Here is a 24,514-nt window from a genome sequence, read left to right as displayed (position 1 = left end):
TAAATCTTCCAGTGCAGTACACCATCTGTTTTCTCCCATGTAAAATATCTTATGGTATGTACATTAAATGTACTATGAAAATTTAAGCTGCTGCCCTACAGCACAAAACACTATCATCTCCCTGGAGGCCCCCCTCCTGTTGTGTCTAATTACCCATGTAACCTTTTCTGGCTAAAAAATTAGTCAAAGCACAACCAACTAATTTAGTGGCTCCGCAAAGCCAGTCAGTAAATCCTCAACTATGTCATTTAAATTCCTCTAAACTGAAGAAACAAAAGGAATCAAACCACTCTATAATAAGCACATTGACACTGATTATAGCAAGGCTTTTGGCTGCAAAATAAATCCACATAATTATCGTAACCAACAATCCAGAAAACTTAATTTCAGAAAGCTGTGGATTATGTGTTTACGTATCATTCCTTATAGAAGGATATATGAGCTTTTCAAAAACAATTACTACGTCCTAGGCTCAATCATATTCAGCTACTTAATGAATGACCTTCCTTCCGTCGTAAGGTCAGAGGTGGGGATGTTTGCTGATGTTTGGTGCTGAACATTGCACATTCTCAACTCCTCAGGTACTGAAGTTGTCCACATCCAAGTGTACCTGTACAATATCCATGTTTAGCTGACAGGTGACAAGCAAGACTTGTCATACAAGTGCCAGCACTGGTTATCTCCATCAGGAGATTATCTAACCATTATCCCTTGACATTCAATGGCATTGCCATTGTGAAACACCCCAGTATCTACATTCTGAGGAGTTACAATTGACAAGAAACTAAACTAGACTCACCATATACATACTTCAGCTACAAGAGCAAGACAGAGGCTAGGAACCCTGCAGCAGGTAACTCACTTCCTGACTTCCCAAAGCCTGACCACCATGTACAAGATACAACACAGTGGTGGAATACTCACCACTTGCCTGAATGACTGCAGCTCCGACAACAATCTAGATGCGTGAAACTATCCAGGACAAAGCAACCTGTTTTACTGGCACTATATCCGCAGACGTTCATTCCCTGACCACTGATGCTCAGTAGCAGCAGTGTGTACCATCCACAAAGTGCACTGTGGAAGTTCACCAAGGCTCATTGGACAGCACCTTCCAATGAAATAACACCACTGCCTGAGAATGTGGTGGAAGTAGCTTTCAACAGGGAATGGATAATTACACTGCAGGACTACAGGGAAAAGGGAGGGGGATAGAATAAGTTATCCTTGAAGTCAGTCAACGTCCTGATTTGGAAATCTATTACTGGTCCTTCAGTGTTGTCGGGTAAAAATCCTATAATTACCTCCCTAAGAGCATTGTGGATCTACCCCCTACAGCAGATGGACTGTAACAGTTTAAGAAGGCAGGTCATCAACAACTTCACAAGGGCAACTAGGGATGGGCAAAATTGCTGGCCAATCAGTGACACCTACATCTCATGCATGAATTAAAAAAAATGAAACAAACCTCTAACTTTAATACCCTAAATAATATGGATAAGCACTGCTTTCCATCTAATAAACAAAATTTAGGACTATAATTAGGAATGAAGGTAAGAGAATAGTTACAGCATAGAAGGAGGCCTTTGGCCAGCACTCCACAAGAGCTAATCCTACTCCTGTTGCCTTTTCTCTGTAGTCCTGCTGTGTAATTTTCCATTCCCTTTTGAAAGCTATGTCTCACCACATGGTCAGGCAGTACTTTCCAGAGCCTAACCACTCACTGTGTAAAAAGGTATTGATGCAGGTTACTTTTGGTACTTTTGCCAATCACCTTAATTCAGTGTAATCTCATTCACAACCCTTTCCCTCCTGAGACGTTAGTCCCAAACTACTCCATCCAGACTCCTCAAAACATTTGAAATCATCTGTCAAATATTTTCTCAACCTTTCCTTCTCTATTGAGACTGGCTCCAGTTTTGCCAATTTATGCTCTTTACTGAAGATGAAGAGATAAAGACGTAAGATTTAAGAACGAGTTAGAAAGAAAGACTTGCATTGTATAGCAGCGTCATGCTCTCAGGATGCCCTGTAATGCTTTATAGCCAAGTACTTTCAAATATGGTTACTGTTGTAAGGTGGGAAATGTGACAACCTGCAACATTCTATGAACAGCAATAAGATAATACCTAGATCATCTGTTATTGGTGTTGGTTGACAGATAAATATTGGCCAGGCCAACATTAAGAATTCCTGTGCTCTCCTTTAGAGTTGGTGCTGTAGGATCTTTCATTGTTGTCCAAGAGGGTAAAAGAAGCCTGCATTTATCATCTAAAAGACTGCATCTCAACTTTGGGACACTCCTCCAGCAGTGCCAGCATAGAATTTGCATGACAGCCTTTGAACCCACGATCATCTGAGCCAGTGGTGAGAAAGCTGTAACTAAGTCATGACTGACATGTCTGGAATCAGATGTCTCAAACAAAATATGTGAATATTAGGCAGACAGGGTTGTATTTAATCACATTTTCCTACATTCTCTAAAAGTGTAAAGAGCTTGACATCAGCAGTGGGTAAGTTGTTCGAGGGGATTCTGAGGAACAGGATTTCCATGAATTTGGAAAGATGAGGACTGAACAGAAATAGTCAACATGACTTCATGTGTGGAAAGTCGTGCAGCACTAACTTGACTGAGTTTTACAAGGAAGTGTCGAAGAGTATTGATGAAGGCACAGCAGCAGACGTGGTCTATATGGACTTCGGTAAGGTGTTTGACATGATTCTGCACAGTAGACTGGTTAACAAGGTTAGATTACATGGAATATTGGGAACACTGGCCATTTAGATACATAACTGACTCGAAGGTAGGAGACAGAGGGTAGAGGATTGTTTTTGGACTGGAGGCATACGTGACTAGTGGATCAGTGCTGGGTTCACTACTTTTTGTCATTTATATAAATGATATGGATGTGAATATAGGAAGTACTGTTAGTAAGTTTGGTGGTGTGGTGGACAGTGAAGGAGGTTATTTCAGACTACAACGGGACTTGATCAGATGGGCCGATAGGCTGTGAAGGGATAGATGGAATTTAATTTAGATAAATGTGAGAAGCTGCATTTAGGTAAGGCAAATCAGGAGGACATATACACTTAATGGTAAGATCCTGGGGAGTGTTGCCGAACAAAGAGACCTTGGAGTGCAGGTTCATAGTTCCTTGAAAATGGAGTCACAGGTAGACAGGATAATGAAGGCAGCATTTGGTACTGTTGGCGAATTTAGCCCAATTAATCAGAGATCACAAACACACAGATCAGACTGTGAACTGATGAGGGTTTGTTTAACAAACAGCGATATCGCGGGAAAGACTTGACCCCACTGAAACAATCACTGACAGTCTGTTCAGAAGGAACCACAGCTTCTTTCCCGAACAGAGAATACAGTGGAGTTTTATACACTTAAAACAATGAAGTGTGAGTTATGAGACAATGGTGTGAATTGTACGACAAAGAGAAACACAGTTCATTCAGTGAAAAGATTCAAGTGTCCGGTGTCTGACAATGAGTTTCTTAATTGACTCAGGAGATTCCAATCCTTGGCTGGAGTAGGTGTTAGTGGGTTTCATCCTGGTTTCAATGTGTTCGTATTATTGAGGGGACAAGCGAAATACCTTTGGTGCCTCCTTGTCTGGGTACCCTTTGTGAAGGCTTGACTCCCAGTGAGAGCAGGAAAAGCACAGCAGGTCAGGCAGCATTCGAGGAGCAGGAAAATCGACGTTTCATCAGGATTGGCTCTGGCCCGGAATGTCGATTTTCCTGCTCCTCGGATGCTGCCTGACTTGTTGCACTTTTCCAGCAACACACTATCAACACTGATCTCCAGCATCTGCAGACCTCATTGTTTCCTAGTGGGAGCACCTGTGCCCTAAGGACATTAGAGGTGCTGGGCTATTGTTGAGTGCGAGGCTCATTATCAGTTAATCTGAAGAAGTATATTCTCTTGGTCTGGGGCTGGATGAGTCCTGTCCTGAGGTATGTGTGATGTCTGGGGTAGTTGGTTTGGCCAATTTGAAGCATTGTGGGTGGGCTCAATGGCTAAGTGCAGACATTTTGTGTTGTCTATTTTGTTGCCATGTCATGGAAAGTCTGGGACCCGTATTTTCTCCCAAAGGTATGCTTGCCTTTATTGATCAGTGTGGAGACAGTGAGGTCTGCAAAATGCAGATCAGAGTTGAGAATGTGTTGCTAGAAAAGCTCTGCAGGTCAGGCAGCATCCGAGGAGCAGGAAAATCCAGAGCCCTTCATCAGGAATGGGTCTAGGAAGGGGAGGGAGGTGTCAGAGATGGTCCAGGTGAATTTTAGGTCGGAGTGGAATGTGTTGGTGAAGTTGAACTATTCGATTTCCTTGCGGGAACACGAGGTGGCACAGATGCAGTTATCAATGTAACAGAGGAAGAGGTGAGGAGTGGTGCCGGTGTAACTCCGGAAGATGGACTGTTCTATGTAGCCGACAAAGAGACAGGCACAGCTGTGGCCCATGCAGGTGCCCATGGCTACCCCTTTCATCTGGAGGAAGTGGGAGGATTGGAAGGAGAGATTGTTGAGGGTGAGGACCAGTTCAGCCAAATGAATAAGAGTGCCAGTGGAAGGGTACTGGTGGGAACATCGGGAGAGGAAGAAACGGAGGGCTTGGAGGCCCTGGTCATGGCGATGGAGGTGTAGAGGGTCTGGATGTCCATGTTGAAGATGAAGGTCGGTGGGGGCCGGTGAAAGGAAGTCTTGCATGAGGTGGAGGGTGTGTGTGGTGTCCAGAACATAGGTGGGGAGTTCCTGGACCGGGTGGATAGGACAGTATCGAGGTAGATGGAGATGAGTTTGGTGGGGCAGGAACAGGCTGAGATGAAAGGTTGGCTGGGATAGTCAGGCTTGTGGATCTTGGGCAGGAGGTAGAATCGGGCGGTGCGGGGTTCCTGAACTATGAGGTTGGAAGCTGTGGGTGGGAGATCCCGTGAGGTGATGAGGTTGTGTTCGGTTTGGGAGATGATGGTTTGGTGATGGGGTGTGAGGTCATGGTCGAGGGGGTGGTAAGAGATGGTGTCTTCGAGTTGGTGCCAGGCTTCAATAATATAGAGGGCAGTGTGCCAAACTACCACTGCACCCCCCTTTGTCCGCTGGTTTGCTGGTGAGGTTGGGGTTGGAGCAGAGGGAGTGGAGGGCTGCGCATTGTGAGAGCAATCGGTTGGACAGTTTGAGGCAGTTGATGTCATGGCGGCAGTTTGAAATGAAGAGGTCAAAGGCGGGAGGTGGAGGTGACGGAAGAAACATTCAAGGTTGCTGTGTGTGTCAAACTCATTAATCTGGAGCCGTAGAGGGATAAATGTGAGGCCTTTACTGAGGACTAAACGTTTGTCCTCAGTGAGGGGGAGGTCTGGAGGAATGGTGAAGACACGGCAGGGATGGGAGCTAGGACCTGGAGTAGGGCTAGAGTTCGAGGTGGGGGCAGAGACAGTGGCTTGAGTGGGCGTGGTTACGGGGTCAGTAGGGACATCACCAAAGGAGGTGATGCTTACGAAGGGGCCAGAAGTGGTGCTTATGGCTAAGTTAATGGGGGCAGAAGTGACGTCACGGGCGGGGAGGGCAACATTACAGTTAGGTCCTTGGCTGCTGACGTCAGTGGCAGCAGAAGTGACGTCACCAATGGGAACTACCAGTGGGGCGGAAGTGACTGCCGTAGCGGCAATTACGGGGGTAGAAGTGACGTTCAAGGTAGGTATCACGTCAGTGATAGTGAATCCAGTGGCACCTGATGAAGGGCTTCAGCCCAAAACGTCGATTTCCCTGCTCCGCAGATGCTGCTTGACCTACTGTACTTTTCCAGCAACACACTCTTAATTTTATTGGTTAGTGCATTGAGTATAGGAGTTGGGGAGTCATGTAGCGGCTGTACAAGATATTGATTACTCCATGTTTGGAATATTGCATTCAATTCTGGTCTCCCAGCAATAAGAAAGATGTTGTGAAACTTGAGAGGGTGTACAAAAGATTTGCAAGGATGTTGCCAGGGTTGGAGGGTTTGAGCTGCAGGGAGAAGCTGAATAGGGTTGGGCTACCTTCCCTGGAGCAGAGGCTGAGGGGTGACCTTATAGAAATTTATAAAATCATGAGGGGCATGAATAGGATAAACAGCAAAAGTCTTTTTGCCAGGGTAGAGGCAATAGGTTTAAGGTGAGGGGAGAAGAATTTCAAAGGGATCTAAGGGACAATTTTTTCACAAAGAGGGTAGTGCGCATATGGAATGAGCTGCCAGAGGAAATGGCGGAGGCTGGTACAATTACAACATTTGAAGGGCATCTGGGTGGGTATAAGAATAGTAAGGATTTAGAGGAATAGGAGCCGAACGCTGGCAAATTGGACTACGTTATTTTGGGATATCTGCTCGGCGTAGATGAGTTGGACCGAAGGGTCTGTATCCATGCTGTACATCTCTGTGACTCTAAAACCAAACCTAATCTTGTTTAAAACTGACACTATTACAAAAACAGAGTTCATATGAGAATAATTGGATTGCTTACCGGATTGTGGGGTCCATCTTGGAATAACCCTCATACTGTGTAATCTTTTGCAGTGCATAGATGTCCAGCTCAGGGCTCCCACACACAAGAATTTCCACTTCCTCTGGGAGGAGCAGCTGTGGAAGAATTAGTCTCTTACATTCACTTGTTCTGCACATTTGGGAACTAAAATTGAAATTTTCTTTGTCAAAGAAATCAAATGTACATATGGAATGTTGAGGTGAAAGATTTTCCCTGCGTTCTGACTGCTTCAAAAGAAACGTTGTCCTGGTTAAACAAGTTAATACATCTAGCTAACTAGCTTAACCTAGTTAAGCAAGGCATTCATTATAGACATTATTTGATATTATTACATTATCATATTAAATAGGAGTGTGGAAATTACAGGCGTTTTTATATTCTAAAAACATTATTTTACCAAACAATAATCCAAGAAAATTACTAAATGATTATTTCCCTCCGCATAGAGTACCATTTACTGAGCAAGAAATTAATAAGACTCCTCTTCAATGTTCTCATGCTACTACCACATATGGGAGGCAGGACATATTTTCCAATACTTCGTCATGAGTCTCAATTAAATGTAGTGAATTTGATACATTTGGTGAAGGTTTGTAAAGGACTTCAGTTTGTTCGGAGTAAGTTCCATGTTGACTCAGAGTTCAGTGAATACATCAATAATCTGTTGCATAGTAGTTCTTCTTTAGAGAAAGCATTAACTTGTGTAAGTCTATTACAGACATAGTTGTTGCCTTGCATTTTGGCCCTCAGTTGATTGAGGTTGAGGTCAGTATGAAAGGGATGAATATGATCTGGTTGCCGTTAGAGCTTAGCAGTGAGAAGACAGCCAAACTGTCACAAATAATACAATATAACTGAGTTAATCAAACGAGAAGCTGAGTAGCAAATAGCTTTGTACCTTTAACAACTGACTATTTGGAAGATGCTTACCATTAAAGCATTGGAGGCACAAACACTATGAAATCCATAATAAAATGCTGCAAACTGTTTATATATGGATTTGTTCAGAAGAAAATCAATATAGAGCTGCACATACTCTGGAAGAAAAAGTAAAATATCATTGTATATTATTCCCTTAGCTTTTAATAAACTTACATCCAGCTGAGTTTTTCAAATTGCATGACATTCAAGAATTTAGTCTTGTAACTTACAATTTTTTTCCGTAAACTTGTAACCTTTCTTTAACATTAAATTATTTTGCAATTTAACTATAAGTCAAACTTAATGACTCAAACATGTTATCTGCTTCATCAAATACCACTGACAAGACTTTTTGCTGACAGAAATAGATTAAAGGGCACATTGACACAATAGATTCCTAAAAAGATTGCTGAAAGCAAAATGAACAATAAAGAAATGTTTGAGCAAAGCTTTGTGAATGTTTGTCATTGCTTTAATCTATTCAGTGCATCTTTCTGCAAATTAGCAATATACAGTGCAACTGTTTAACAGTATCAGTCACTTGCTTGCCTTGTCTGTTCTGATTGGTTACTGGGATTTTGTTACCCCCTGGTTTGAGGTTATATGATTTTAGAATTCCAAATTCTTCCTGAAATATCTGAAATAAATAAAAGGTTGACAACATAAACTGACAGAACCATGAGTAACCGATCAGTTTCCATTAAAAAATAGGACTGAAGGTGATATCAGTGTTGAACATGTGCAAATGGAATGATTTGCTTTAATAAAGCAATAACTAATTGGTTTTAAATATTGGAATTCCCACATTACAATAGAAAAAACATTTGATACAATGAAATGTTTGTGTATAACGGCAGAATTTCATGGTATATACCTCTACAGCTGTTTGTAAAATATCAACACTGTTCTGTAACAAGACAATCATTCAACAGGATAACAAAATAATATTTAAACAAACAGCTAACTTCAGATCTTTAATTTGAATTTGAGAGCACAGTGGGCAGGAGTTGTGGAAGAGGTTGATGCCTGTGGATGTTTCTCTGCCCTTTACTCCTACCCCTTTAAGTTTAAACAAATAGTTTTATTCATTTCTCTTTTAGATCTAGTGGTGATTCTGCACCCATTACTCTCTTTGGTTGAATAGACTATGTGCTAACAAAATTTTGTTTTTAAAGATTTCAGCTTTTTCCTAGATTTATGTACCTTAGTTACTTCAAAAATATTCAGTTTTGAACATCAATAAATCTTTCAAATTATTTCTTTCTACTGAAAAGAACTCCAATTAAACTGTCATTATTCTCCCCAATCCCACCACTTGCACATTTTGAAGTACATATATGAGCAAACTCAGTACAAATAAATAAAATTTTAATAAGCTGAGAATTTTGATAAGTATGATGTTTAGAAGATTTTTATTTCACCATTTGGAGTTCAATAATTAGTTTAATTATTTTTCTCAGAACAAAAAAGGCATTTCAAATCAGATTCAAGTTAAGAACTTACTTGAAATGTGGAACAAAAGTCTTCTTCAATATTGCCTTCATAATTTATAAGTGCCGTAAGTCCATGAGCTAAGTCCTTCAAATGACAGACTTAATTGTTAATAATTCATTCGTAAAGCTCACTCATTAATATGGTCTACAATTCTAGAATAACATTAGGTCACATTGTCCTTTAGCCAAGAGTACAGTGGCTTATGCTGTCTCTAGATCTGTTTCCTAATCAGCAATAGCAGGGACACTTTGCAGGTAAAAATGTAGTCTGTTCCCTTGCCCAGATGGGCATCATCTAAACTTCCATCTTCTAACAATAAATGAACTAACCTCGTTCATTGTGGGAATTCAAACATCATTTTTAAACTGGCCGTTGAACATGAAACTCCATGTAATGCTCCATTTCTATAGCTACTTGAGCGCAAGCTTATTTTTATGTTGAATCCATCCACCAGGTTGCTATCTAGTTTGCAATTAAAACTTTAATATTAAACTTAAAAAAAACAGGCTGGAGAAATTCTAGCTTTGAATCCAGGTTTTGCTAGGTCATTTAGAATTGAGAAGTCATGCCAATGAAAGGGGGAGAAAGTCAGTATTTCTATTACTGATTGATGTACAGTGATTTTGTGAACACTAAATGAGAAGAAGGTCACACACAGCTGTGAACAGCCAGCCAATACTAGCTGCTTATGCTCAGATATGGAAAAAGTGCTAGCCCCTACGAGGTGGCACCTAAGGAAAGGAGTCAACAACTTCAAAAATGGAGAGAAAGGATGACTGCTAGATTGGGTGAATAGGAAAATATTTTTCAACAATTATGGCAAAATTATCTTGGCAAAATTATATGTCATAAGTACAAAATAGCTTGTAAAGTATAGAATATTTGGCTTTGCTGCTGCTTTTTTAGGGCAGCACAGTGGCTCAGTGGTTAGCACTGCTGCCTCACAGCACCAGGGACCCGGATTCAATTCCCGCCTCAAGCGGCTGTGTCTATGTGGTTTTTCTCCTGGTGCTCCGGTTTCCCCCCACAATCCAAAGACTTGCAGGTCAGGTCAATTGGCCATGCTAAATTCCCCACAGGGTTAGTTGCATTAGTCAGGGGTAAATATAGGGTAGGAGGCTGGGTGGGTTACTCTTCGGAGGGTCGGTGTGGACTTCTTGGGTCGAAGGGCCTGTTTCCATACTGTATGGAATCTAATCTAATCTAAATAAAATGTCTGTGTTACAAAATCTCTGTAAAAAGGAGAACTTTTATTTTGGATGTTATTTTATCTGTAGACAGTAACAGCTTACAATGTCTCTTTCAATTGTGCTTCAAGATGACCAACAGAATTTATTAATTCTGCAACAGCAGAAGCCACATCATCTTTCAATTGTGTAAGTGATCACCATAACTGCTGCCTTCACTACTTCTAAACTATTTGACTTTGACATAGACAGATTTTTGGAGAAAAAAAATCCTTTCTTACTTTGGCTATATATCCTCTGTAAATTTCCTGAGGTCTCTCATGATTCTAAGCAACTCTTTGTAATAAGTGATGGGATTAATTAACAAAGTATTAAAATCTGTGTGTTCTTTGATAGGAAAAAAAGTGTGTAACTGTACACGAGCAACAGAAATAACCTCTAAAATCTTAGGTCCAATAAAAGCTCTTAAACTCTACATCTTATAAAGACACTTACCGGCATAAGTTGGCGCAGATCATCAAGTGTAAGCAATGCTACTCCAACAGTAGCATTCTGGTGGGTTGGAACAACAGGAGGACTCAGGAGCTTCTTGTAACAGAAGGGTGGAAACTGCACATTCAGGGTGATACTATTATACACAGCCAGACCCATCAACTATACAATAGAAATGTTAAGGTAAAAGCACAACATGCAAGTCAGTGCAACTAACAAAAAACAATGACAGGTTTTACCTAAAAAAAAAACAAATTTGAAATTCTCAAAGGATAACCCTCTACCTAGAGGAATGAAACTTCATGGTGTAATTGTTCCCTTTTGTCCCTCTGATGTTAGGTGTTCTTGTCAGGAGCAAAAACTTCATCACTAAAAAACACACTAATTATTAGTCCTCACTGTTGTAAGTGATTTTAACAAGATATAACAAATGCCATAATTCTTGAAATTCACAGGGAGGTTTGTGGCAAATTCCTATTTTTGGTCAGCTAATGATGAAAGGGTGCAAATCATCTAGTAACTTTTAATCATAAATAATTTCATTATGCCTCTTTCTCTACACAGATAATTTCTTTAAAATATACACATTCATAACCATAATTTTCCTAGCTAACTCTAGGCCACTACGTTGAAGAACTAGAAGTTGTATTTTATTGTTGGTCCACAGCTGGCTGGAAAAAAGTATCTTGTGGCATGCCTATTAGACTTGTTCTTGCACTCTTCAGTTCAAAGTGTAGAATTTCCCCCTTCCTAGGTGGTGGCAAGAAGAGAAAATAATTGGGCAAGGTGGCCCTGGATAGATATTTGTTCTTTCTTCAGATCTCACCAGTTCAGTTTTGGGCTATTAGAACATGTAGCCAGTAACTAAAGTCAGTAAGAGCATTGCTTAGAATCAGTTTCTGACCTGTAGAGGTCTATAAAGACTACATTCTGACATTACGGGACATTTTTCTCATTCTACTCTGGTCAATTCTCGAGCAGTTTCAGAAAATCTGTGCAGCTTTGTGTTTAAACATTGTCTGGTTTTGTAATGTGCACTGGGGAATGAATTTAAATGACTTAAAATATTTCATTTTGTTTGCTTGGAATTAAGTGTTCCTAAGAGATTTCTCTCATGTTCTGATCCTGACAGACTTTGAAAAATAGTAATTTGCTTTTAAAGTACTCTGTTCAATATACCTCTCTTGAAGCAGTTAGTACTGATGGCAATTTTATATCAATGCATTAGGCAAAGGATACAGTTCCGACTAATTGAAATTCAGAGTAGCTTTCACATTTAAAGCTACTGAACCAATAAAACCGTGAATCCCATTGATATGTAAACATTCCTGTTAAACAAAAACTGAAATTTGTGACACCTTTTTTAAAAAGCACACATATAAATGATTCTTGCATTGCAGGTGCACCTGGTTGTGAATTAAATTTTAGTTGGTGAACAAGAAAAAGGACGTTTCAAAATATGTGTAACACCATTGGCATGTTATTAATTTGCACTTTCCTTGATATATGGAAAAGATCGGTTGAATTTGAGAGCCCAATTTAGACAGGCGAGATGAGAATATAATTTAGATTGCTGACTTTCATGTTGGTCTCCACCAAACCTTGGGCCTTCAGCCATTGTGAAAGAGGGTAGCTCAGGGTCAGATACACTACCTGCTAGTAGGCATCAAAAGCCATTTGGGATAACTCCATTTAGTTGAGTCTAATAATGCCCTGTTTCTGCAACAGCTAGGAATTCCAGTTGGCAGTGGGGGCAGTCCATGTTGGTCTGGATCACATCCAGAATAACTTGGTAAGCTCAAGGAAATCACTCATGGAGTGGGTGAGGTTGTGAGGCAGGCTTTCAATTACTCTGCTCAAAATGGTCAGTACGTGAATGGCTGTGGGAAACTGGCCCATCAGCCAATATGTCTGACTGTCTCTTTCACCCTTCTCACCCTAGTGATCTGAAATTTAATCCCATACTACTTATTTTACTTGCAATGACTAGAGTTTTTTTTAAAAAAGTACCTTCACATAACATATTTGTAAAGTTACACATACAGAATAGCACTTTTGGCTCATATTTACCTCTGCTTAGAATATGGATTTCTATGACAAAGGCCAAGAATCATAAAATCTTCATCTAATTTACACCTCTTCTTCTCTACCAAGTACAAGCTAACCTAGTGTTACTAAAATAAATTTTTATTCCGGCCAGCATTCATTTCCCATCCTTATTGTCCACAGGGCAGTTCAGAGTTAACCACATTGCTGTGGGTTTCAAGTTACATGGAGGCCAGACCAGGAAAATATGGCATTTTTGTTTTCTAAAGGACATTAGTGAACTGGATGGATTTTTCCAACAAGCGACAATGATTTCACAGTCATCATTAGGCTTTTAATTTCAGATTTAAAAAAAAATTGAATTCAAATTCTACCATCTGCTATGGTGGGATTCTAACTCCGGTTGCCAGAAAATTACCTGCATCTTCAGATTATTAGTCTCACGATAATACCCCTAGGCCATTGCCTCCCCAATATTCTTGATTGAAATGGTCATTAAATTAACATCGGGGTTTATTTTGGAAATTCATTGATAATTTGAATAATAAACCAAAACTTCTGATCTCTAAATAGTCAGTGATCAGACATATCCTGATATGTATCAGGATCCCTTGGAGCACCTGATTACAAGGTAACTGCTGAGGAAGTTTAAACTTCCAACTACCACTTATTAGCATCTTGAACCCCTAGAAGAACCCCAATACTGAGCTGGGGTTGCAGACTTCAGAGTTCCAACTTACCTGAATAGTTATCTAGAGAAAAAAAAAGATGTTCTAACCTCTGGATAACTATAAAACTGATGATGCTGCTTGATAGTCTCCCAATACCCAACCCTTACACCAATGACATTCCTCGATCTGACAGCCAGATTGATTTCCCAAGCCGCAGATGCATAGATCAATCCAGCCTCTGCGTGACTAATCCATCCAACCCATTTGCCCCGAAGATCACACCCATTCTTCTTAACCCCTCATTCACTCACTGCAACCTACGCCCTCACCTGTCACGACCCATTCACCTTTTCATCTAACACACTACCCCCTCACCTACCCATGTCATCCTATGTCTTCACCCATTTACCTTCTCTCCATAGCTTGTCAAAGTGCCACTGAAACTTCCTACCCTGGGATACAGCAGTTACTACTGTAAAAAGGGGGTGTCATCAGTGCTGCACAGAAAGGCTTCCTGATCAGATACTTTCTACATTTCTGAAGAAGTGGTCCAAATTTGACATTCAGGCCAGAAATGTAAAGCTATGGGGCAAGCTAAGTATAAAGGATCACAGTGGCTATCTTAAAATTATTAATAAACAGTATACTGGATGCAAGTTTGCTTGTTGAACTGGAAGGTTTGTTTTCAGACATTTCATCACCATACTAGGTAACATCATCAATGAGCCTCCATGAAGCACTAGTGCTATGACCCGCTTTCTGTTTGTGTGTTTAGGTTTCCTTGGTGATGAAATTTCCTGTTCTTTTTCTCAAAGGGTGGTAAATGGGGTCCAAGTCGATGTGTTTATTGATTGAGTTCCAGTTGGAATGCCATGCTTCTAGGAATTCTCATGCATGTCTCTGTTTGGCTTGTCCTAGGATGGATGTCAAAACAGCGACACACACGAGAACTCCTAGAAGCATGGCATTCCAACCGGAACTCAATCAAAAATCACATTGACTTGGACCCCATTCACCACCCTCTGAGAAAAAGAGCAGGAAATGACATCACCAACCCAAGGAAATCTAAACACATAAACAGAAAGCAGGTCATAACACCAGTGCTTCACCAGAAGCTCACTGATGAGGTTACCTAGTATGGTGACGAAACATCTGAAAACAAACCTTCCAGCTCAGCAAGCAAAAATACATCCAGAACCTCAACCTGAGTTACAAATCTTCTTAAAACTCAAAAACAGTCTCCTGTAACTCAGTGATTTACACTCCTCAGAAGATTGTGCCAGTGATGTAAGTCCTTCAGAACTTTTGATGTTTACATAATTGTCTTTGAGCTCTAAAACCAATGCATCAGAATTGGGTCTTAAAAAATGTAAAATTCATGTTTAAAAATAATTAAGTAAGCTTTAATCATGATTGATTAGAACTATGTTTATTGTTAAACTTCAATTATGAAGAATAATTTTACACCATAACAAATTGCTTTAACTTGCAAACCTTAATTTTGGTAGAGAGTGTATAAAAATTTTTAATATTTAAATAATTCTAAAAAATGCGATAGTTACAAAGAATTTAAATTAATATGAAAATGCAGAAATGAATTAAGTATCAAGTCTCTTCCCACTGAACTTCACCTCACAGTTTTCCTTATTTGTTAATAGATAAGGAGAACGTTTTGTAGATTGCTATCGTTAATTTTCTAATATTGTGTTGCTCTTTAATTCCCCTAAATATTTTGGTTGGCAATAGATCAATGGTTGTTCCTATAGAGGTCTGCCTTATATGCTCTAAAATAGTAAATTATGTATTAAAATATATAAATATTGAAACCATATGGTAAACTTATTAACGTACTCATTCATCTGCTCAAACATTTACACAAGAGAAAAACCACTACTGCAACTGATTTTGAAAATTAAATTGTAGGTTAATCTTTGATCTATACATTTCTTTTACTCTTTAATGACATGTGGGTCGCACTGCCCTTAAGAAGATGGTAGCGAGCCACTTTCTCGAGTCACTTCAGTTCATTTCATTTGGTTATAATTATCCTACTGTCAGATATTGACCCAGTGACCATGAAAAAATAGCAAAATATTTCCAAGTCAAAATGTTGTGTGGCTTGGATGACAACTTGTAGGATAGGGTAATGTTGATTATTGAATTTTTTATTATCATATTTACCAAGATACATAATGGATACTCAGGGTAGCTAAGTCGTGGAGGCAAGGGTATTCATGCGGGGGAAAGGGATGAGGGTTTATGAGTTTAACAATCACTCTTACAGATTCTGGATCATGGTGCTGGAAGAGCACAGCAATTCAGGCAGCATCCGAGGACAGGCAAAATCGACGTTTCGGGCAAAAGCCCTTCATCAGGATTAAGCTTTATTCCTGATGAAGGGCTTTTGCCCGAAACGTCGATTTTGCCTGTCCTCGGATGCTGCCTGAATTGCTGTGCTCTTCCAGCACCACTGATCCAGAATCTGGTTTCCAGCATCTGCAGTCATTGTTTTTACCTAATCACTCTTACAACTATGCCAATATCCCAGTAAAATGAAATAGTTCTTTTAGTCTACCAGCTTCACCATCCACCTGTTTCCTTTGCCACCATGGGCTTGCCTCTTGGAAACTTGCAATGTAGATGGGTTTGCAGAATTAAGAGCTTTCTTGACTCGATTTCCTACTTGAAAACCTGGCCGTATATTTTAAAACTATAGCAGTGCAGTCTTCTAAGGTTCCTTAACCTCGAGTTTTCTAAAGAACAAGGAACAATTCAGCACAAAAACGGGCTCTTTAGCCTACCAAGCCTGAGCCAACACATGACACCTTTCTAAACTAAAATCCTTTTGCCACTGTGAGGTCTGTACCTCTCTGTCCCCTACCTATTTGTCTATTAGTCAAGATGCTTCTTAAACATTACTACTGTATCTGTTTCTACACCTCCTCTGGCAGAGCATTTCAAACATTATCAACCTCTGTGTAAAAAACACTTGCCTTTCCCATTTACTTTAAACTTTCCCCCTTTTACCTTAAACCTAGCAATTGACATTTCTACTCTGGGAAAAAGACACTAAAATCCCATTATATCCATACCTCTCAATTTTGTAAATTTCCATCAGGTTGACCCTTAGCCTTGGATGTTCAAGTGTCCAATCTCTTTTTATAGCTAATACCCACCAAACCAGGCAACATGCTGGTAAACCTTTTCTGTACCCGCTCCAAAGCTTCTGTTATCATTCTTCTGTTATCATTGCTACCAGAACTATACGCAATATTCCAAATATAAGCTAACTAAATTTCTATACATGCAACATGACTTGCCATTTTTTATTCACTATGCCCTGACTGATGAAAGCAAGCATGCTATATGCCTTCTTGACCACTTTCAGGGAATTATTGACCTCAATGCCTAGATACATGTTTATGTTAATGTTTCTGAGGGTTCTGCCACTTACTGTATACTTACCTCCTGCATTAGACCTTCCAAAATGCATCACTTCACATGTCCAGATTAAATTTCATCAGCCATTTCTCTACCAATTTTCTAGCCTATTTATATCCTGCTGTATTCTCTGGCAATACTCCTCACCATCCACAGCTCCCCCAATCTTTGTACCATCCTCAAACTTACTAATCCAGTTACCTACATTCTCCTCCAAATCACTTAGATACATATTACAAACAAGAAGAATCCCAGCATTGATCCCTGCGGCACATCACTGGTCATGGATCTCCAGTCAGAAAAGCACCCTTCCACCGCTACTCTGTCTTCAATCACCAAGTCAGTTCTGATTCCATCTTATAGCTCACCATGGATTCCATGTGACTTCACCTTCTGTAATAGCCTCCCAGGAGGGAACTTGTTAAAGGCCTTGTTAAAGTTTATGTCGAAAATATCCACTATTCTGCCCTCAATTGTCTGTCACTTACTCAGGAAAAAAAACTTAATTACAAAGCCTCAGTGCCTATTGCTAATAAGTCCATATTTTTTCAAATGTGAATAAATCCTATCTCTACCAAATCCTGTATTATTTCTCTACTACTGATGTAAGGCTCACTGGCTTGTAATTTCCCAGTTGCCCTTCTTAAACAAAGGAACAATATTGGCTACTCTCCAAACCTCTGGACCTCTCCTGTGACTGAAGAGGATACAAAGATTTCATACAAGGTCCTAGCAATTTTGTTCCTTCCCTCCCTCAGTATTCTGGAATCTAAACACAAATGATTTATTTACATTAAAAGATACAATTTTTTGGGGGACATTTAAGATGTCTCTTGATTAATTTATAAAATTTATCTTATGATGTTATCATCAGACACATGGAATATACTGCCATCTACTGCAATAATACAGAATTCACTGACATTTGATGGACAGCTTTTCACATATCAAAAGGAAGTTTCAAATAACTATAACATTTTAAAATAATCCAGTAAGGAGACACTAGGTCATAAAACAAAGAGCAAACTAAAGTGACCTTTGTGAAAGGGCACAACTAATGATGAACAAGAAAAAAATCTGAAAAAAAAAGAAGCCTGCAAGGATAATTAAAATGACCAGAGTCCATGGTGGGATCCAGTCCTTGTGATGCTACCAGTTGCAGAAAGACTCAAGCATATCTCTGGGAATCTTCAGGTCCAATTGGGCATGGAAAAGCCATGGAGGAGAGGCAAGCAGTCACCAGCACAGGCTGCATTGGCCATCCTGGCTAGGTCTAGGAACAGATTCACAAGGATGTTATCAGTCTGACCTGCTACTCCATGTCATAGAATCATTGAATCGCTGCAGTGCAGTAAGAGGCCATTTGGCCCATCAAGTCTGCACTGACCCACCAAAGAAGATCCCACCCAGACCAAAATGTCTGCCTACACCCGTAACCCCACATTTATCGTGGCTAATCCACCTAGCCTGCACACCCCTGGACACTAAATTTAGCATGGCCAATCCACTTAACCTGCACATCTTTGCACTGTGGGAGGAATCTGGAGCATCTGGAGGAAATGCACGTAGACATTGGGAAAACTTGCAAACTCCACACAGACAGAACAGTCACCCAAGGTTGGACACAAACCAGGGTCTCTTGTGCTGTGAGGCAACAGTGTTAACCATTGTGCCATCGTACTCCCCCATGCCACCGATGTTCCTGCACCCCACCTCCACCAGAATCCTTCCCACTACCTCTAGGTGCCAAAACTCCATGAATATGGGACTGAAGCGGAACCACAGGACCTTCTTCAAATAGTGGTCCAGCAGAATATGATGAGCTACAAAGCTAAATCTTGGGCAACAGGTTTTGCAACAACCTTTAATTTTAGGTGACATACAACAGAGAATTGGAGGAATAAATTACTTCAACAGATTCACTTGCTCCCAATCAGAAGTGTTTTCAGAAAACTGATTTATTTATTTTACTATTTTAAAATCATACCATAATCAGGTTGGAAGATCTGACGAATGAGCAGAAGAAACCACTCTTTGGTGAGACCGCCCATATCCAATCCAGCTTCACCAACAAAGGTGATTTTCAACTTCTTTTTTAAATCTGCCCTTTTTCTTGTTAACTGTAACATAAAAGAGATGTCCAGAGGGAAGATGAGGAACAGAACTTTAAAAATAAATGACACATGAAATTTTAAAAATGAATTGTGGGTAAGAGAAAATATATTTCCAACATAGAATTTCTGTAGTGCATTTGGCTCACTGGTTCTGCATTGACCCTCCAAAGAACATTCCAATTGGACCCAGCCCCTACCGAAGCCCACGGTGTTTAGCATAGCCAATCCACCTAACCTGCACATCTTTGTGCTGTGGGAGGAAACAGGAGCACCATGCAGACACGGGAGAACATCCAAACTCTGTACAAACAGTCACCCAAGGCAAACCCGGTTCCCTGGCACTGATAGGCAGTAGTGCTAATCACTGTACTACGTCGCCCTATATCATAACAAATAATGTGCTTAACTTTGTACTTTAGTTTCTACCAAAGTTTGCTGTTGCGCCATCAAAATATTTTGTCAGTCAAGTAATTTTTGGTGTAGTTACAAGATAACTGCTAAAGTGGCATTTTTAACAGTCCATTCAATCAGAGCAGTTGTGAAGAACATCATTTGTATTTCAATTGTACATCTCACTTATCATCAACAATCACATCTTTATTTTTCCTCTGTTGTTTAAAACTGTGGCTGGTATGTCAGGAATACAATCCACCAGGTGTGGTAGGCTGCACCTGCAACGGGGCTTGCAAGAAAAGTAGCACATTCAACAACTTCCTTCCTAACCTCCCCCACAATCACTCGTGCATCCCTCATGCTATACATCATGTATCTTAACTTTATTACCATATATTTGTTCTTAACACATATGTGCAATGCAATGGATGATCATATAGTGTACAGTAATTGAGTCCTTGTAGAGAGATAAGACTAAGATGTAGGAGGCAGAAGTAGACCATTCAGCCCATCAAGTCTGCTCTGCCATTCAATGAGATGATGGCTGAACTGACAATCCTCAACTCCACTTTCCTGTCTTTTCTCAATAGTCCTTGATTTCCTTACTGATTAAAAATTTGTCTATCTCATTAAGTACATTCAACACCACAACCTCAACAGCCCTCTCCAATAAAGGATTTATTCTCAGAGACAAAATTCCTCCTCATCTCTATGCAACATCTTATTCTGAGATAATGCCCTCTGGTCACAAACCATATCACATGTAGAAACAACCTTTTTGTATCTACCCTATCAAATCCCCTAAGAATCCTCAATGTTTCAAAAAGATCACCTCGCATTCTTCTATATTGCATTGAGTACAGACCTGACCTACTCCATTTCTCCTCATAAGACAGTCCCTCCATACCTGGCATCAGTCTAGTGAACTTTGTCTTGGCTGCCTCCAATGCCAGGATCTATAGAACAGTACAGCACAGTACAGGCCCTTTGGCCCACGATGCTGTGCTGAGCATTTATATTAATCTAAGATCATTCTAACCTACACACCCCTCAAGTTACTGCTGTCCATGTGCATGTCCAACAGTCGTTTAAATGCCCCTAATGTCTCTGATTCTACTACCACCGCTGGCAGTGGATTCCATGCACCCACCACTTTCAGAGTAAAGAACCTACCTTTGACATCTCCCTATACTTCCTCCAGTCACCTTTAAATGATGACCCTTTGTGACAGCTATTTTTGCCCTGGGGAAAAGTCTCTGGCTATCTACTCTATCTATGCCTCTTTATTACCTTGTACACCTCTACCAAATCACCCATTTTTCTTCTTCTCTCCAGTGTGAAAAGCCCTAGCTCACTCGACCTCTCTTCATAAGATAAGCCCTCCAGTCTCGGCAGCATCCTGGTAAATCTCCTGTCTAAAGCTTCCACATCTTTCCTAATAATGAGGTGACCAGAAGTAGACACAATATTCCAAGTGTTTATGGTTGTTAGTTCACTGTTGCTTCAATGTGATCAGGAATGTTGATTTTTATCTCTTATAAATCTTATAACCAGCGTTTTATAGAGCTACAGCAAAACCTCATGGCTCTTATATCTTTCCTTAAATAGGGTATCCAAAACTATTTGCAATATTCTGGCTGTTGCTGACAAGTGCCTTGTGTAGTTTTAGCAAAACCTTCCTACTTGTTTACTCCATTCCTTTGAAAAAGGCCTTTCCTCCATTTGCCTTCCCTATAGCCTGCTGAATTTGGATGCTAGCTTTTTGTAATTCATGGGTGAGGACTTCCATGTCCCTCTGTTCATAGCTTTCTACATTTTTGTAATTTAATAATAGTCATCTTCTCTAATCAGAACCAAACATTTCCCCACATTATATTCCATTTATATTTGTCCACTTGCTTAACCTATGTCCCTCTGCAGACTTTGTGTCATCATCCACACTTCATTTTTTGCCTATTTTAGTATAAAGTGTATGTTATCTTCATATGATTGTGGTATGTGTCAGTGTTCTCACACATAGCCATTGCAGATTTATAACTAGATCTTTTTATATCAGAGGAATGATATTGAACCCAATTGGAATACACGTAATACTGTATATTTATTTCACAAATATGTTTTAAAATTGCAATTTTTTCTTTGGTCAAACTAACTATTTAATTATTGATGCAATCGATGTCATTCATTACAAGGTGACATACTATAAAAGCAAGATACATGCAAAATTGTAGTTTACTTAATTTATATTAGCTTATTTTTTGAGAACAATCCCATAGATTGCCCTCAAACCTCAGCATCCACTTTTCCCTAAACAATTTCAGCAATCGCTTATATATGATTGAACCACTCATTTATGAAAATATTTTGGTGATTATTCAAAATTCCCTTTGAATATTTTTGGAACAGTATCTCTTTGACCACTTTCTTTTTTATGCAGTTTCCAGAATCAGTCAAGAGTCTTTCAAACCATGAAAACCCCCAAGTCTCTTTGAATTTGGAAACCAGATCTGAACCTGGAATTCGAGATGTTCGAAGTAAATGACTTGCAGTTTCTGCATAATACCCTCCAATGTATATAGTTCAGCATTTTTTTAGTTTTGTTTAATGTTATTAGTTTATTGTTGTTTCACTGTGGTCAGGAATGTTGATCTTTATCTCTTATAAAACACACAAGTCTTGCAACTTCAACCCCAATATTTCAACAATTATCCATAATGTAAATGTCTCATCCCATTTTTTTTCTTTCCCTATAACTTTTATTTATCCATACTAAATACAAAAAAGCATACAAATGGAAGCTAAAATATGTTATCTAACTCACTTTGAAATCCTTTAAGTGCCTACTTAGGCTTTCTTAATTTAATACTAACTGCAAATTAACAAACATGCACTTCTGAATGTGGATTATTACAAAATCTTACTGTATAGAAAGAGACCATTTGGCCTAATGTGGCTGCTTGAAAGCTTTCAATGAGTTTCACTCTTTTCCAATTGCTCTGCAATTTTTCTTTTTAAAATCTGTTCTACTTCATCCCCTTTTGGGCAGCGCAATTCATATCAAGTTGCTTCACTGAAATAAATGTGCCCATATTATCCCTTTGGGTTCTTTGCCAGATGTTACTGGTGTAAATCTGAAAATCTTAGGGAGTTCAACATCAGGCACCCAATTAATAATGACCTCAACCCAAGGCAACTCCTCTAACAAATGCTTTATAACCTTCAACCATTTTCTGAAATATTCTCAAGTTTTAGCCTTAATGTAGATCACGTTAAGCCTGAAGCATTAGCCTAATGCTAAGGTTGATTAAATGAGGAAGATAAAAGTTTGAAGTTAAATCATCAACAAAAGCTTTATATACCATACCTTAAAAATGTGCACAGATGAACATAGTAAAAAAAAATGGGCAGCACAAACACAGTCACGCTCCTTAGACAACACTATCCAAAGTCACAAACTATACCCCATTAAAGGACAAGTTCAGCAGACACACAGGAACACCACAAACTGCAAGTTACCCAAGACCCTGGCCAGTTACAATCCTGGCATCAAGCAAACAATGTGAAGTCAAACCAATCACTTTCTGATCAGACTACACTCAATCCAAGTGATTGAAGACATTGCTAATGCTGCTATCACATAACACCATCACAGCATTGTACAAAGGAAGATGACTGTGGCTGTGGGAGGTCAATCAAGGAGGAGGTAGAGACAGGGTCATTTAATATTTTTAAAATGGTGATAGGTTCTTGTTAGGCAAAGGTATTGAAGGTCATCAGGGACAGACAGATATGGAATTTGAAATGCAATAAATCAGCTATAATCTTACTGTGGGGTGGTATCAAGGGGCCAAATGATCTACTGCTCCTATTTCATATGTTTGTATATCTCAGCTCCAGGACAGCTCTGCAGGAGTTCTTCAAAGTAGTGTCCTAGGCTCAATCATCTTCGGTTGCTTCACCCACCATCTTCCCTCCATCATAAGATTAGAAGTGGGGACTTTTGCTGATGATTGTATAATATTCAGCACCATTCATGACTCCACAAATATTGAAGCAACCCATGTCCTTATTCAGGAAGAACTGAACAATATTCAGGTATGGGCTGAGGAGTGGAAATTAACAATCACACCAGACAAATGTCAGACAAGGGGCACATCCAACAGGAGAAAACCTAACACTCACCCCTTGATGTTCAATGGTCTTTCCTAAGTCTAGGAGTTACCATTGATTAGAAATTGCACTCGGCCAGCTGTATGAATATGTGGCTATGAGAGCATGTTATATTTTGGGAATTTTGCAGTAACTCACTTCATGTCTCTCCAAAGCCTGACCACGATCTACCAGTCAGAAATCAGGAGTGTGAGGGAATACTCATCATTTGTCTGGATGGGTGCAGCTCCAACAACACAAGAAACTCAACAGCACCAGGGTAAAGCCAACTTGACTGGAGTAACTCACCAAGCCTCCTTCCACAGCATGTCTCAAACCCATGATCTATACCATCTGGAAAGACAAAGGCAGCCGATACAAAGGAACACCAGCACCCAGAAGTTCCTATTCAAGTCACACACCATCCAGACTTGGAAATGTATTACTGTTCCTTCTGTGTCCCTGGATAAAATTCCTGAAATTCTCTTCCAAGCAGTACTGTGGTATTACCAAAACCCAAAGAGACAGCTCACCATCATCTGCAGAAATAGTTTGGTTTATTCTATTTTACCTACATTTCTTTACTGAAATAAATGGTTTTAGTTTTAGCTTTGATGGCTGATGTGCGATGCAGAGTGATGCCAACAGCATGGGTTCAAATCCCACACTGGCTAAGGTCACTATGAAGGACCATCCTCAATCTCTTCATTTGCCTGAGGCATGGTGACCCTCATATTAGGCCACCACCAGTCATCTCCCTGTAAATGAAAGCGTAGCCCTATTATCTGGTAAGATTATGGCAACGTTACCTGTATTGTTAAAACCAAATTTGCAGCTTTGTGTGATTATATTTCAATGAAGCACCATGTTGTTAGATAAAAAAATATGATCTATCAAGCTACATTTCTGTCTGGAATTTCACCTGTCCAGTAGTAACACGAGCTGGGATCATAACATTTGGATATAGGCTGACCTCTGCCAATAGTTTATTCTTAAAAATGGGATCCCAAAGTAAGGGTGCTGTTCTAGCTGCTCAGGTGATTGTATAGGATCCATGATCCTACTTGAAGCAGGTT

The 24,514-nt window shown here is 39.8% G+C and overlaps 1 protein-coding gene across 1 annotated transcript in view; it reads right to left on the bottom strand.

Annotated features, from left to right (window-relative positions):
- hectd2 (HECT domain containing 2) overlaps positions 1-24,514 on the bottom strand; it is a 102,387-nt gene that overhangs the window by 8,781 nt on the left and 69,092 nt on the right. The window contains exons 13-19 of the mRNA XM_043712450.1: positions 18,770-18,902; positions 11,864-11,952; positions 10,628-10,786; positions 8,955-9,029; positions 8,001-8,088; positions 7,461-7,567; positions 6,510-6,625 (exon numbers count right to left, since the gene is read on the bottom strand). Of these exons, the coding sequence (XP_043568385.1) occupies positions 6,510-6,625; positions 7,461-7,567; positions 8,001-8,088; positions 8,955-9,029; positions 10,628-10,786; positions 11,864-11,952; positions 18,770-18,902 (767 nt within the window). The remainder of the gene's footprint in view (positions 1-6,509; positions 6,626-7,460; positions 7,568-8,000; positions 8,089-8,954; positions 9,030-10,627; positions 10,787-11,863; positions 11,953-18,769; positions 18,903-24,514) is intronic.

The sequence above is a fragment of the Chiloscyllium plagiosum genome, chromosome 22, assembly GCF_004010195.1.
Source record: "Chiloscyllium plagiosum isolate BGI_BamShark_2017 chromosome 22, ASM401019v2, whole genome shotgun sequence".
Taxonomy (NCBI): domain Eukaryota; kingdom Metazoa; phylum Chordata; class Chondrichthyes; order Orectolobiformes; family Hemiscylliidae; genus Chiloscyllium; species Chiloscyllium plagiosum.
This window is presented reverse-complemented; position numbering and strand designations above follow the sequence as displayed.